The sequence below is a fragment of the Rosa rugosa genome, chromosome 3 (assembly GCF_958449725.1).
Source record: "Rosa rugosa chromosome 3, drRosRugo1.1, whole genome shotgun sequence".
NCBI classification, from domain to species: Eukaryota; Viridiplantae; Streptophyta; class Magnoliopsida; order Rosales; family Rosaceae; genus Rosa; species Rosa rugosa.
In genome coordinates this window covers 3,329,403-3,343,358 of record NC_084822.1, presented here as the reverse complement: position 1 = coordinate 3,343,358, position 13,956 = coordinate 3,329,403, and the positions used below count along the sequence as shown (strand labels likewise).

The 13,956-nt window shown below is 36.8% G+C and overlaps 2 protein-coding genes and 2 long non-coding RNA genes across 17 annotated transcripts; 3 read left to right on the top strand and 1 right to left on the bottom strand.

Annotated features, from left to right (window-relative positions):
• Window positions 1–1,560: 1,560 nt before the first annotated feature.
• Window positions 1,561–1,893, top strand: LOC133737029 (auxin-induced protein X15-like). Its single transcript, XM_062164656.1, has one exon. The coding sequence runs from the start codon at window positions 1,561–1,563 to the stop codon at window positions 1,891–1,893; it is 333 nt and encodes a 110-aa protein (XP_062020640.1).
• Window positions 1,894–2,540: 647 nt separating this feature from the next.
• Window positions 2,541–7,678, top strand: LOC133741242 (uncharacterized). 6 transcript variants are annotated; one of them, XR_009861743.1, is made up of 8 exons: window positions 2,541–2,907; window positions 3,212–3,278; window positions 3,441–3,609; window positions 4,123–4,240; window positions 4,798–4,908; window positions 5,175–5,251; window positions 5,355–5,422; window positions 6,781–7,678. XR_009861743.1 is itself a non-coding variant. In XM_062169175.1 (5 exons), exons 1-4 carry the CDS (start codon window positions 4,169–4,171, stop codon window positions 5,393–5,395), a joined length of 306 nt encoding a protein of 101 aa, XP_062025159.1. In that variant the 5' UTR covers window positions 4,128–4,168; the 3' UTR covers window positions 5,396–5,422; window positions 6,781–7,678. The 6 variants fall into 6 exon arrangements, 1 of the variants encoding a protein (XP_062025159.1); XR_009861742.1 differs by having other exon boundaries at window positions 3,202–3,278; XR_009861741.1 differs by lacking the exon at window positions 3,212–3,278 and having other exon boundaries at window positions 2,546–2,907.
• Window positions 7,679–8,053: 375 nt separating this feature from the next.
• On the bottom strand, window positions 8,054–10,901 carry LOC133741268 (uncharacterized). 9 transcript variants are annotated; one of them, XR_009861771.1, is made up of 7 exons: window positions 10,581–10,899; window positions 10,433–10,516; window positions 9,913–9,975; window positions 9,284–9,695; window positions 9,020–9,099; window positions 8,400–8,604; window positions 8,054–8,304 (listed from the first exon to the last, which is right to left on the bottom strand). It is a non-coding gene; the product is annotated as an uncharacterized LOC133741268 (long non-coding RNA). The 9 variants fall into 9 exon arrangements; XR_009861770.1 differs by having other exon boundaries at window positions 8,054–8,145; window positions 8,221–8,304; window positions 9,913–10,516; window positions 10,747–10,895; XR_009861774.1 differs by having other exon boundaries at window positions 8,054–8,145; window positions 8,221–8,300; window positions 9,913–10,516; window positions 10,747–10,895.
• A 459-nt stretch (window positions 10,902–11,360) lies between these two features.
• LOC133735420 (uncharacterized) lies at window positions 11,361–13,006 on the top strand. The gene is made up of 3 exons (XR_009858994.1): window positions 11,361–11,628; window positions 12,037–12,310; window positions 12,623–13,006. It is a non-coding gene; the product is annotated as an uncharacterized LOC133735420 (long non-coding RNA).
• The last annotated feature ends 950 nt before the right edge of the window (window positions 13,007–13,956 follow it).

The following is a 13,956-nucleotide window of genomic DNA, read 5'->3' as shown; positions in this document are numbered from 1 at the left end:
GTCTCTTGTCATATTCAAGCAGCTAGTCGTTTGGCAGCAGGTACCATGCACAATTCCATCCAAGATCTACGCATTTTGAAAGCCTTTGGGGCCCATTGCAGATTGCGTCGTGCCCCTAGAGTGATAGAGGTGAATTGGCATCCCCCATTGATTGGTTGGGTTAAGATTAATTCTGATGGAGCTTGGAAACATGATGAGGGGGTTGGAGGTTATGGGGCTGTGTTTAGGGATCATATGGGACGTTTGCTTGGAGCTTTTGCTTCTAATCTTGAGATTCCTAGTTCCATTGCGGCAGAGGTGATGGCTGTGATTAAGGCAATTGAGCTGGCATGGGTTCGTGATTGGAAGCACATATGGCTAGAAGTGGACTCTTCTCTTATTCTGGATTTTATTAAATCTCCTTTGTTGGTCCCCTGGCAACTTCGTATTAGCTGGCTCAATTGCTTGTACAAGATTTCTCAAATGACTTTTCGTGTATCACATATTTTTCGTGAAGGTAATAAGGTAGCTGATGCTTTGGCGAATTATGGTACGACTGCTCCTAATATGGTGTGGTGGGATGCTACACCATCTTTTCTTTTATCGCATTGTCAGAGTGACCAATTGGGTTTTCCCCAATTTCGGTTACGATAGCTTATTTCTTTTCGTTGCTTTTGTAGGGAGGTTTGGTTTGGTCCCCCTCCTATGTTCCTTCTTTTCTTCTTACTCTTTTATTAAATTCAAGTAAGGGGCATGCCTCTTATTTGCTTCAGCTAAAAAAAAAAAAAAAAAAAAAAAAAAAAAAAAAAAGAATATAGGTAAGATATGTTATTTCCTTCTAACTAACTAATGGAGAGAGATGTGAGCAGAATATGCAAATACGTACTCGATCATCACCAATAATAGCGAGCATTAAATAACAAGATTGATCAAGTATAATGTTTGAGCTTAAAGTCTGAACCAACAGTAGCATTCAATCATCGACTCATCCAGAACATGTGCCAAACCAGGATAGGGTTTTAGTTGTGTTATATATAAATGAGGAATTTTACCTACCTCTTTTTTAATAATGTAAATGGTTTAAACTTAATTTTCTTTAATTTTTCCGTTGCATATGATACTATGTTAGAGTAGTACTGTTCTACATTTTGGTGAATTAAGGAATAGATAAATCGAATAATTTTGGAGATTATATATCTGGAATATTTTTCTCTTTAGTTTTGTCCTTTTCTTTCCACTTGATCAGACTACATATCCTTATCTGTTGAAGGGGCACCCGGTTTGTGAAAAACAGTGTGCGAATTATAGCTCTGTTGATGTGTATTTCTGAACGGACCCAAATTCAGTCCCAACTCCCACAAACCCTAGAAATTAATTCTATCATATATGCAATAGGACAAAGGCCGGTGGTGATAATATAGTTAAAATTGTTCCTATATATACCTTACAAAATGCTCGGAGAACCCATCCATCTAAAAGATTCTAAACTACTCAACTATAGCTAGCTTGCATAAACATAAAACTCGATCGCCTCGTCTAGCTTTGTGATACATCTCGCTAGTGTGAGAACTGAGAAGGAAAATGGGGATTCGATTGCAAGAGATGGTTGTTCATGCTAAGCACATTATGCAGCTGCGCCGGCATGCAGCGACGTCGTCTAAGAACCAAATAAGGTGCAGCAGTACTACTAGTAATAATGTTGATGATGTGCCGAAAGGTCATTTCGCAATTTATGTAGGGGTAGAAGAAGAGAAGAAGGAGCGGTTTGTGGTTCCTATTTCATACTTGAAGCAACCGATGTTCCAAGACTTGCTGCTCAAGGCTGCCGAGGAGTTTGGTTTTGATCAAATGGGTGGCATTACACTTCCGTGTGGAGTAGAAGACTTTACTAGTCTTACTTCTCGTCTAAATTAATCAGTTTCTTGTATCTATATGTAGCTCCTTCTTCTTTAATTTGTTTTTCTTGTGATTTTTGTTCTTCTTTTTTTGGTGAGGTAATTTCCCATAACTATTCGACATTGTTGTGTGAACTGAGGTTTTCAACGCAGATTTCATGTATATATAGAATTCTCCAAGAAAAAAAAAATTAAATAAGAGGAAGACTACTGCATGTGTGGCATGTGTAGATTCTATATTTTCAATTTACATGTATGTACAGGATGTGAGGATTAAAACTTGATCGAGATCGTTGAGACATGATACAAGCAGGATAAACACTCTTAATTAGAAAAGACTACATACCCAAATTATAGACCTAGTAGTACACAAAGGTAGACTTCACAGGTTCTTTCGGACCAAAGCAATGTACAAATGAAAAGCGTAATTTGGAATACTAACTAACAGTAATTATAACAGGACCTTTGGTTTACATAAGGTTTCAATTGCGCGCTTTTAGACACAGGTTACACCATAAAATTAAGAATCCATCCAAATGAGAGGGAGTAGGCTGCAATGAACCAACGCATATGTAGACCAACAGATGCCGTCAGGTTTTCTGTTAGATTGACCCCGTCAACTCACATAGGACAGGAAAGATGAAACTGTTATTCCTGTTGTTACCAGAGGGGCTTTTAAGGAAGAAGGAGAAAGGCATGTGCATCGAGGAAGGGTTTTCATCGGACTTGGCTACTATAGCAGATAAGCAGAGCGCTTCGCTTCTTCCTCTACCTATCCAACAATAATTCAATTCAAATGCAAATGGGTTGTACGTTGTTGGGTGCTAATCACTCTCTCAATCCAAAACCCAGTCAAGTCTGCCTCTCTCTCAAACGACCTCCGCGTGCGTCTCCAATACTGCTCCTCTCTCTCAATCAAAACTTTCTCTTCTTTTTAGTCTGGGTTGTTACAAAATCCGACGACGATAATCAAATAACTGCCTGCTCCCCACCCACTTTTTTTCATCCTGCAAACTGCAACACTCTGCACGTGGTACATCTCTCTCTCTCTCTCTCTCTCCCCCTCTCCTATTATCACCTGTTTTTGTAATATTTTGTTTGTGAAAGCCCCTTGCTTCAGTTCCATTTGGCTGGGCAATGTACCCAATTTCAATTTACTTGTATTTCATCCACTTGCTCATAGTTTTATTGAGAATTGAGGTTTGGATTGCTGTGGGTTGTAGTTAGTTATTCTGAAATTAGATTGTTAAGAGCTTGTGCTTTTATACTATGGTGTGCAATTCTGCTCTCAACTATTCTTGATTATGATGAAATTTCCATTCTAAAGAAACTTTCAGGTTTGCTCATATGCTTGATTTTGCAAAGAGGATATCTTGGTTTCATATTATTTATATTGGGATACTGGTAATGATTTTTGATACTTCTGCTCACATTCGAATTCTAGTGTTCTTAGCTTAAGTGTTAGGATTATATTTGTTTTGTTGAGAGGTCATGATTTGGACTCCAAATCAGTTCAAACTTGAAAAAAATGATGGATGATACTGAATGTTTTTCATTTGTTGGCAGGATGGTAGTTTTAGGTTAATCTAGAACTTTGATTGCATGGACTTCTTGGACTTCTTATAATAAGTTTCAAGTTATTCCGTAGCAAGCAGCTTTGGAGGACAGTAAAAATAAGGTCAACTTACGTTTTACAGCCTTGGAGGCTTGGATTGGAGCATTAGAATTTGAGATTGTAAGATATAGTTGAAAGCTCCTTTTAGTTGTATCTTGTATCTTCATATATCGGGGGGTGGTTAATTTTCTGAAACTGGTTTAGGGGAAGTTTTTTCCCAATTTTTTTAGTCACGTTGTTAGATTCTCTGGTTATGCATGTTAAGTTTTCAGGTTGCTACTTCACCTCAGATACCTGCAAATCCTCAAAACAACCTGCAAAAAAAACAAAAAGGGGGGTTTTAATTTCCTCATTGTTGTTAAACAGAAGATGTGTCCCTATACACTTGTGTATTTTCTCTTGGTTTGCCTTTTTCTCTGTTTAGCTATTATGTTCTTCAGTTATGGAATATATTGTATATCAATAACTTTGTTTGGATATACTCTATTTGACCTCATTTTAATGAATGCTTGACATTTCCAGCTACATGTTTTGATTCTTAAATGGTCTGCATTGATATTTGAGTGCGGTATATGCTCTGGTCAACCTTTCGCCTAATCTTTTGCTCGTGGTTTTATGACCTTATGCCCTCAGAATAGATGCTGAAGCCTGCAGCATAAGGGAGGAACTTGATAAACTGATGACACTGCAGCAGCCTTTAAGTGGAAGTTGTAACAATTCATCGGAGACCGCAAAAGATGCAACGGTAGAGGTATACTTGATTTTCCTGCATAGGCAAATGAGCATAAAATCCATATAAACAGATCAGTACTGCACAAATGTTGTTTAAGATAATTTTTATACATGATCCAACTGAATTTCCATTTTAGTAAGGCACCCGATTTCTGTGTGCATGCTTGTTCTAATTTGTCTTCCGATTTTTCTATGCCTCTGTAATAACCATTCAATATTAGGTGCTCCCATTTATCACATCAAAAGGCACAACATACATTTTTGCTTGCTGTATTTTATCTCTTTATTCACAACTAAGCACTTATGTTGGTCCTTTTTTTTTGAATAGTAGACCATGTTCAATCAGTTTTCTCAAACATGGTCTCAGTTAATTTTTCAAGGAAGGAAAAAAATGTGAATGGAGTCTTTGGGTTCAGTATGTTTCAGTTGTGCTAAACTACCTGTACAGTTCAGGCAGTTGAACTTGACCATTAGTGATACTTGTACCTGATACAGTTGTGTTGATATAAATTTATTTCTTTATTTAACTAAAGAAGTTGTGACTCATCAAAACTGAAAACTCTAATTTCCTTGCAGCATTTAAAAGCAGCACTCGTAGAAATTCAACTATGTTCCAGGTTGGAGTCTCTGTTACTAAAGAAGAAATCCTTGAACAATGGGGACTCACCTGAGCTGCACACTGAAAAGGTCCCAGTTTGATGTCATTTCAGCTAGCCAGTAAAAGGGCGTTAGAACAAGCATTTCTTGGTTGCAATGGATAAAAATAGTACCGAATAGGCAAATATTAAGATACAAAATTTGAATTATACTATAAAAGTTCATCTAAATGCCGTACTTTATTCATTTATCTGAAAACTGAGTGATTCCTTTGAGGGGTACTGCATGTGCTTAGTTAATAATGAACAATCTTCTTTTTCCATATTACTATTGAACTCTCCTCTTTTAAATTGCAGGTCGAAAAATTAAAAGTATTATCAGAATCTCTTGCTAATTCCACCTCACAAGCAGAAAAGCGCATTTTGGACCACAGGTTTGAACTTAGCTTTCATTTTGTTATTAAGATTTGGTTGTATTCAATTTAATTGTGATTTGTATTCTTATGGATTTTGTGGCAATTTTGGTTGAAAGAACAGGGAATGGTAAGAAACTTGGAAAGGGAGGATTTCATACATGAAAGCTTTGGAAATGTTATCCCCTCAAGGTATGAAATCCTGGATCCATCATTTTTTTTTTTTTTGCCCATATAGGTAGGAACATAGGCGATAATGAAAGCAAAGAAGTCTACAATAGTTTCTTACTGAAAAACTGTCCGAGTTATATAACAGTAGATAGGCACAGATTGTGGTAGCTGTCAGAAAGTCATATATTTTCTCAGTGGAACCAAATTGTGTATATCAGTGATATCGAACAAAATTAGACTGACAGGAGATAGAAAATTTGGTAAGATTTATGTGTCCTACAGAGGTTGTGCTAATGGTTTCATCTATTCAAGATGTGTACAAGTGTAAGCTACACTATATTTGGCTTCATTTTATTGACTGTTTCTATACTTCCTTGTGGGTGCTTCTTTGTTTAATCCTTCTTACAATTTGTTCTAATTTTTCTTTTCAATTAGTGTAATTGTAAATTTTCCCGTCTTTCTCTTGAGTGGGTGAGTAAATCCCCTATTCAATATTTGCATTCAGCATCATCTCATCAAGCTCTGCATGTAGCCTTGTGGGTTCTTTACTTTCTATTTTACCAATGTGGAGTTAGCTCTATACTGCTACTGCTAATAAAATGAAATTGAAAAACGAAACTTTTGCACCGGGAGCTCTTAAAAGTTTACATTTTGACTCGTTAGATAATATCAGAGTATGTAGCGCGTACACAGTACACACATATTGTAGCTACTGCTCTCTCATTCTATTGCTTAATCTACTTAATGAGGTCATGGAAAGGGATTCTCTTAGGATTGCAATATTTCCTAAAAATTTGTGGTACCATTTGTCTGTTTTCAGTTTTTTGCTTTCTGTTTAGCACACTTCTATGTTGGTTTTGATAAGACCACCTTTTAAATAGATTAAGAGATTAGTGCAGAAAAAAAATACACTAGAAAAGACCACCCTCTTGTTCGAGCCACTTAGAAAAGTGATGATCATCTCCATTTAGATATGCAGCTAGAAACATTGATGCATATTTTCTCTTCATTACAGAATTTCATTGTAGGTTAATTGTTAGCTAGGTGGATGGGAATACTCGTAAAATAACACAAGAAAAGTACTAAGAATAGGTATTCCACCTAAGAAGCTAGTCAATACATGCAATTTTTTTCTAGGTTAAATGTATACTGGACGCTGCTTGCTCAAAGTTCATTTCATGGAGCAATGGCAGGGTTCACAGGCTTTTTAGTTAGGTTTGTAGTTATCCTTTCTCTTACAAGTTTGTTTATTGTCACACTTGAATGGTGGAAGCTTCTACTTTAACTTCATCGTCTTAGTATGTATCTCATTCAAAAAGTTGCTCTTACAGTTTGAAGTTAAGACTCACATATTGATCTTTTTTTACTTTGATATACAGCATATTACTGAGAGCCAGAACCAGGTTGTGATTACCGATAGGATCTGGGCCACAACTCCTTTCTTCAACCAACCAACCGAGCTTCTTGAACCCCAAAGATGTTGATGAAGTCCAAAAAGAGGAAGAGCCTCCAACTCAACTGCTAGACAGGGAAAATTGTAAAGCTAGCAAGTACTGAAGACATTCCTGGCATGATATGAAAACACAAGACTGTTTTATTCGAAACCTTCTGTTAGAATCACTAGTATTCAGATCTTTGGTTGATGCCCTACTGACCCAGAATGTTGATGGGAATTCACATTTTTGACTGCTAGTAGCATCTGTGGAGCGTAATTGTTTGTTGTTGTATCAGATGAATTCAATTCACCATGTCCTATCTAAGAGATTTCCGCTTAAAATGTTCATTTGATATAAGCAATACTAGCATCTCTGGAATGGGATTAGCAGTCTAATTAAGCTCCATCCTGTACGAGTTTGTAATTACTTAGGTCATTGCATATTTTTGACAAGTGCTGCTACTGGCCGTTTGTTCTGTTGGATAGTTTTGGGTGCTTAGCAGTAGATAGTAGTTTGGATGTTTAACAGGAGCTGCTATGCCATCTGTTCTGTTTCATTTTTATGCTTTCGTCTTAAAATTGAGTCGAGTATATTCATCCTTTACACATTTCCTGCAATGCGGTAACGCAATTATTTCATTGTATCTGCACAGCCATACCAAACAGTCATAGTGGCATGGTCATTCATTGTTTTGCGATATATCATGTGTAGGGTTTGTTTGTGAGTTTCTAACCGTATTTGTTCATTTCAAGGTCTCTAATACATCATGTACCTTGCGGACTAACTACTTCGTATGTATTATGAGTTATATGTCATGAATGATTCATTCTACTGTGCGCTAGTTTTTCAATCTTCATACTGCTTCCCTGATAGATTTTTCTTGGTTGAAAAGAATTTTGAAATCATTATTCTAGTTTTGCAATTGAAATTTAATGCTCACATCCAAATGTTGAAACTTAAACTCTCAAGGTATGGGCAGAACCAAGTTTCATCAACTTGTCAGTCATATAGCTCGTGTGGGGCAATAATATGGAGCTCAAGGAGGTGATGAGATTGAGCAGTGTAATTGAATGGTTGGCTGAAGCTGAATTTCAAATGAATAAAGACTGATATACTTAGAAAGTTTCCATAGCATTCAAAATTGGTAAAAATCATAAAATCCCACAAACAAAGTCTACTGGTAGCATCTTGATCAGAGCCGAGTCTTCTAGCCATCTCGGTCAGGCATAATTTTAGGTACAGATCATAAAATCCCAAGAACAAAGTAGACTGGTAGCATCTTGTTGGTTAATCAAAGCCAGTCGTACACTAAACAAAGCACACTAATATCAGATTATCAGTAAACAAAAAAAAAATGACATAGTTCAAAGTTTCTTGTTCTACATGTCCTCTTCAATAGTGTCCATGTGCTCGTTCAAAAGCTCCTCTTCAATAATAGGCTCCAAGTGCTGCTTGCTCAAAAGCTGGCTGATAAAAGACAACAAATTAAACACACAACTCCTAAAAATTGGGTGAACGAATAGTATTTTATTGGAGATAGAAAATCAAGACGAAGTGATTACCTGGGATGGCTAGAAGACTCAGCTCTGATCACCATCCAATAGGATAAGGAGGCCAAAGCCTTATTTGACAAATTTATGCAAGTTCAGGCCGTCTTTAAACACGTCATATATCAATCTCTTGCCTATCAGCATCTCAAATAGCAGGATTTCATAGCTATAGATGTCACCACTTGTTGACACCTCCATTCCTATGCCATACTCTGAACTTCATTTCCAAATGTACAAAAGAACAAGCATACAGCCTATAAACTATCATATTTGTGTGCATCCCCACCTAAGGTCCTCGACTCTTAATGATTAGACTGGGCCAAATCTAGGACCTAGATGCATTCTTTGACCAAAGATCACATTGTAGATCAGTAGATCACCTTGTAGCATATTTATGTATGCAACATGAAAAAGAAAAAAAAACGAACAGCAAGCTTTGACAACAGAACAATATAGTTGGATGTCAAATAGGGACATTCATAAACACATTGGGCTTCTCCCAACCTACTATAAAATCCCTCTATAATTTCTTATACTCTTCAAATAGCTTCTATCATAATCAGACCCTCAAAATCCATAGTCACAACTGAAATAAACCATTTCAGGTTATTAGAAGAAAAAGAAGCTCAAACCTTATTCTTTGATACTTCCAGCTACACTCTTGCCAAGTGCAATGACTACTTTCTTCAAGATAACTTCAGTTTTCCACGGCCTTAGATCACAAAAAGAAAAAAGAAAAAAAATATAAATTAGTAAAAAGAACTATATATTTAAAACCACCCACCTAGATTGAACAAGATCAATTATACAAAACAGCGAAAAAAAAAAGCCAATTCAATTCGAGTTCAACAAAAACTAATAATCAAATTGAAAACCGAAAATCCTTGAACTTTTACCGGTATCGAATCGAGCACAAGAAGAGGATGTTTGTGGTGCGTGCAGGAATCGAGGGCCATTGCGCATAAGCAAATAAGAGAGAGAAGAATATGCAAAGACCAGCAGTAGCACATCAAATAGAATAAAATAACCCACTTAAAGTCCAGATTTTTAGGTCATGTAAATTCTTCCAGCATATAATGTGATCTACTTACACATTCTGCTTGATTATGTGCGCAAGTGTAGGTGGACAAGTGTGATTATATATATTTGTCTTTCTTTATTAACACTTTTCTCAGTAATCATTTGTCATTGACAAATTTAAAGCTTACTTACAGAATAGTTGACATCAAGCTTAGGATCGCTATTGCAAACCAAACAAGTCTGAGCAATGCAGTACCAGTGGGAGTGCGCTGTGATGTTTTGGACCTCCTATAAATATCTCAAATATAGACATACAAGAAAACAGTGATATGAGAATTCATTGATCGCTTGATATAAGTGATAGCATAGAAATACTAAAAATCAAATGCAAAATGTTCAAGAAATCATTATAACCATTCATCTCTTTCTATAACCAAACGTGTACCAAATTATACAAAAAATCTATATTTCCAATTGAATAACAAAAAGTAAGGCAAGAGAAAACCTGCTTCTGGGGAGCAAAGTTCGGAATCCACCTGCACAAATTCTTCAAACTGGTATTCCTCTCCTGTCAATTCCTAAACTCATCAGCACGGCAGTCTAAAAGTCCTATAGCACTACCAACTCAATAATCAAACTAATAATCTTCAAGCAACATATATAAGAAATAACAGTAAAGCCAATAGACTTGCATAATAAACTCAAACTAACAATCAAAAAGGGTTCACTGCATTTTCTTCTCTCTTCTTGTCCTGCTTCAATTTCCCAGCAACCAAACATGAGATTTCAAGAAGAGCATCAAAACCCAATAATAATCAAACATAACCAAACCCCGAATCCCATAAATACCCAACATAACATAATTCACCAAAACTACATCAGAATGCGAACAAGCCAACAGAAAGCCCATACATATCTTGAGCATATAGCTTGTGAATGGCAGGTCACAAGTCAATCGCAATCCCAATATCCCATTGCATCTCAAATTCTCAATGATCTTAAGATAAATCGAGTAGGCAACATACCACTCTGAAGATTAGAGCAAATGTTACAGACAGCAAAACGGCAACAACAGGGTGAAAGATTTCATCAAGGTATAAAGGAAGGGCCTGAAAAATAAAATCCAATGTAATTCATGAACAATGCACACATAAGCACTTTCCAAATCCGAACAGCAGAAGGATCCAATTCAGATCGAATTGATGCTTGGTTTCGAAGAAGATGACATTGACATGCATCCACAAATGGCAGCAAAGCAAACTCAAAACTTTCTCAGTGTGTGTCTGGGTGATTCTTCTTCTTCTTCTTCTTCTTCAGAGTAAGATCAAGGAGCCCAAACCAGATATTTTTCGTGGTTTTGATGTCAACCCATACAAGTTATTAGCTGTAAGCGTCATCCCAGATGCCAAAATACCAGATTGATGCCGGGATTGGTTTGCTCTCTCTGCTTTTAATCAGCTGTAAGGAGAAAGAGATATCGAGAAAGGCAGATATTTGCCTCGCACTCGCAGAGAAAGACAGTTCATCCCTGATCACAGAAATACCATTAGACCCCGCTTCTTTCACCATGACGGCAAAACAATTACAGTTAACGTTCAATTCACAGTCAACAAAAAGTAAGCAATTCCTGAGGATATTAACTGGCCACGTCAGTGGGGCCCATTTGGTCTACAATTTTGTTGGTTCATTGCAGACTCTTCCAAATGAGAGTGGTTAAACCCTATATAGACTAAGGACTAATGCTGATCAAGACAACTCTATAACACTAAACGATTAATTTGACGCTAAAGTTCTACATCAGACCAGCCATAGGGAAGAGTCTGCAATGAACCAACTGAATTGTAGACCAACAGATGCCGTCAGGATTTCCGTTAGATTGACCGCGTCAACTAGCATAGGACAGGGAAGATGAAACTGTGATTCGAATTGTTACCAGAAGGGCTTTTAAGGGAGAAGGAGAAAGGCATGTGCATCTAGAGGAGATAAGGTTGGAAGACTAGAGAAAGTCTTCTGGGTCATCCTTCATCTCTACAAAATATCATTGAAGAAGCCATAAATGTGCAAACAGAGCTTAGTTGGTGTTGTCGTCTGAAATCACAACACTCTCCCAGCAAACAAAGCAACTTCATCTGCAAGAACCTAGTTTCAGGAGAGTGTCTTATGTGAACCCTCACCGGAGTCAAATCCCGCCTGTGAGCAACACGGCACACCCCCTCACCAGGTTTAATTCCTTATTGCTATCCAATATGTTAATTTTGCTGGAGTTTTTCTAGCAATTGTAATTCCGATTATCTTTTCCATCCTGACATTGTTGCTTACTAGTCGTGCGTGCCATGAACCGGTCATGGTGGGTTTATATATTCTACAATTGCTCTTGCAAAATTATATCCCATTCAATCAGTTTCTGATCAACTATTGTCCTCTTATTTCCAACCATAGCATTCTACTTTTCCAAATGAGTTTAGCGACTCAAGATAATATTTTACTAGTATTTTCTATTTAATTATGTTCATTCTATTCCAGAAGTTCTTATCATGGTTGATTGAAGTTCTAGAAGTTAGTTTTCATTACTTTTCATTACCTGGAATTATAGGCAATTTAATCTGACCCATTTGTTCATTATACACAGGCTGCTAGAGTCTTTGAAAGTCTATTGGCAGAGTCCATCTTAGAAGGTGAGGGCAACTTGCATTTCAAATGCTTGCAATAACTACAACACTTGAAAAACTAATGCCGATGATAGAAGGGAAGGGAAAGTTTGATCAGGCAAGGTGGAGGCTAGTGTATGCACCACAGATACCTAGCTTGCTTTCTGTTGATCCTACTGTGGATCCTCTCAAATCCCTGGCTAGTAATATTTTGTTTGGTACAGAAGTTGAAGTCCAACTTGGAACATCTTACAGGTATTTTTCAAGCAAACTCCTTAATCTACTTTCTATATTGTTGCAACTCATATTTGATTTGACTTAATTCTTATTCTAGTTTTGCTATGTGTTATTATTTAGAATATTGTGTCGCTTTAGCAAGGGAGTTGACTGTTGAGGTGATTAATTAATTAACCTTTCAGAGGGTTACTTGTATAATATCTTTCATTGTCTATTGTGAACTGAGTTTAGTAGCAGTTTACCTTGTAATCCTATAGTGTGGGTAGAGAGAATGTTGAATAGATGAATACTAACTACATTTTTTCTGTCTTTAAATGATGTTGAACATAGACACTCGGGAGATCCGGAGATATTGTTACTTTTTACCTTTGAATGTTGTTTGTGATCCTATAGGGAGATATTTGTCTCCTCCCGGCCTCAATTGTTCGACAAATGAAGGACTCGGAAATGGCAATGCAATGAACATTAATCTACCAGCTTACCAGCCGCCCGCACGTTCAAAATGCCTCATTTTTGAATATTTTGCTACAACTTGGGATTAATCTGCTAGCCATTATACTTTTAGTTGTGAACCATATTAAGTGTTCACTTGTAGCTTTTAAATTTCCTTAACTGTCAATTGTACATATGACACTATTTGCTCAAAATTGAATGAGGCCCCTTTGTAAGTTCACAATGTTACTTTGTATATAGTTCAATAAATCATCAATGAAAGAAGATCGATTACCAGTTCTAACTTCCAATTGCAGTACATCAATGACTTCTACTAAAAGAAAACTCAAATTCTTGCATTTCATCTCTCTCTCTCTCTCTCTCTCTCTCTCTCTCTCTCTTTCTCCCTCTCTCTCCCTCCCTCCCTCCCTCCCTCTCCCTCCCTCACGTCAATGTTTGATTTCTTACAAGCCCCAATAATGGGAGCCAAAATTTGAATGGTAATAGAATAAAGGTATACAAATTTCTCAAGTTTTGCACTAGTGGGACAAGAAATCAAATAGACAGTCACCAAAATCCCATGGATCCTTGAATAGAGGAACATAGTTTTCTGTGGGATTGAGAAGGTGAAATGAATCTACAGTTTCTGCATCAAAAAAAATTTCATCATTCACAAGTAACAGTAAATTCAATAGCTGCTTCATAGGTGAATTGGGCACTGGCATGGTCTATGTATGTTAACATGTTTCCTCAAAAAATGTTGGAGTCATCAGGCCATAGTACAACAATTAATAATATGCTGCAAACAGAAAGGTTAACTGTGCATCAAGAACTGAACTCTCAGCCATATACTGAGTTTAGGTAACCCGCTGCAAGAAATTTTAACAGGGCACTGAAATGGCTTAGTACCGAATTTCTCTTCAACTCTTGAGATCTCCATAATTGGAACTTACCCATACTATCTAAGCCAAAATTAGCCTTAAAAAAAAAAAAAAAAAAAAAAAACTGAAGAAGCAAACACCAATTCCTCAAACCAAGTGTTTGAGAACCTTAAAACCGCAGAACAATGCAGCTGTTCTTTACAAACTGCCTATAAAAAGCTGCAAGAAGCCACTAATCTTGTGGCAAAACTGAAGCATAGATAAAATAGAACAAACTGAATTCCTCCAGAAACCCAAAGATTTCATCTGATACAGCCAAACCAAATTTGATCTTTAATATCATACATCTCA

Coding starts and splice junctions, on each gene's coding strand:
- LOC133741242 (XM_062169175.1), top strand. CDS start 4,169: ATGACACTGCAGCAGCCTTTAAGTGGAAGTTGTAACAATTCATCGGAG. Junction 4,241..4,797: donor CAAAAGATGCAACGGTAGAG/GTATACTTGATT, acceptor ATTTCCTTGCAG/CATTTAAAAGCAGCACTCGT. Junction 4,909..5,174: donor CTGAGCTGCACACTGAAAAG/GTCCCAGTTTGA, acceptor TTTAAATTGCAG/GTCGAAAAATTAAAAGTATT.
- LOC133737029 (XM_062164656.1), top strand. CDS start 1,561: ATGGGGATTCGATTGCAAGAGATGGTTGTTCATGCTAAGCACATTATG.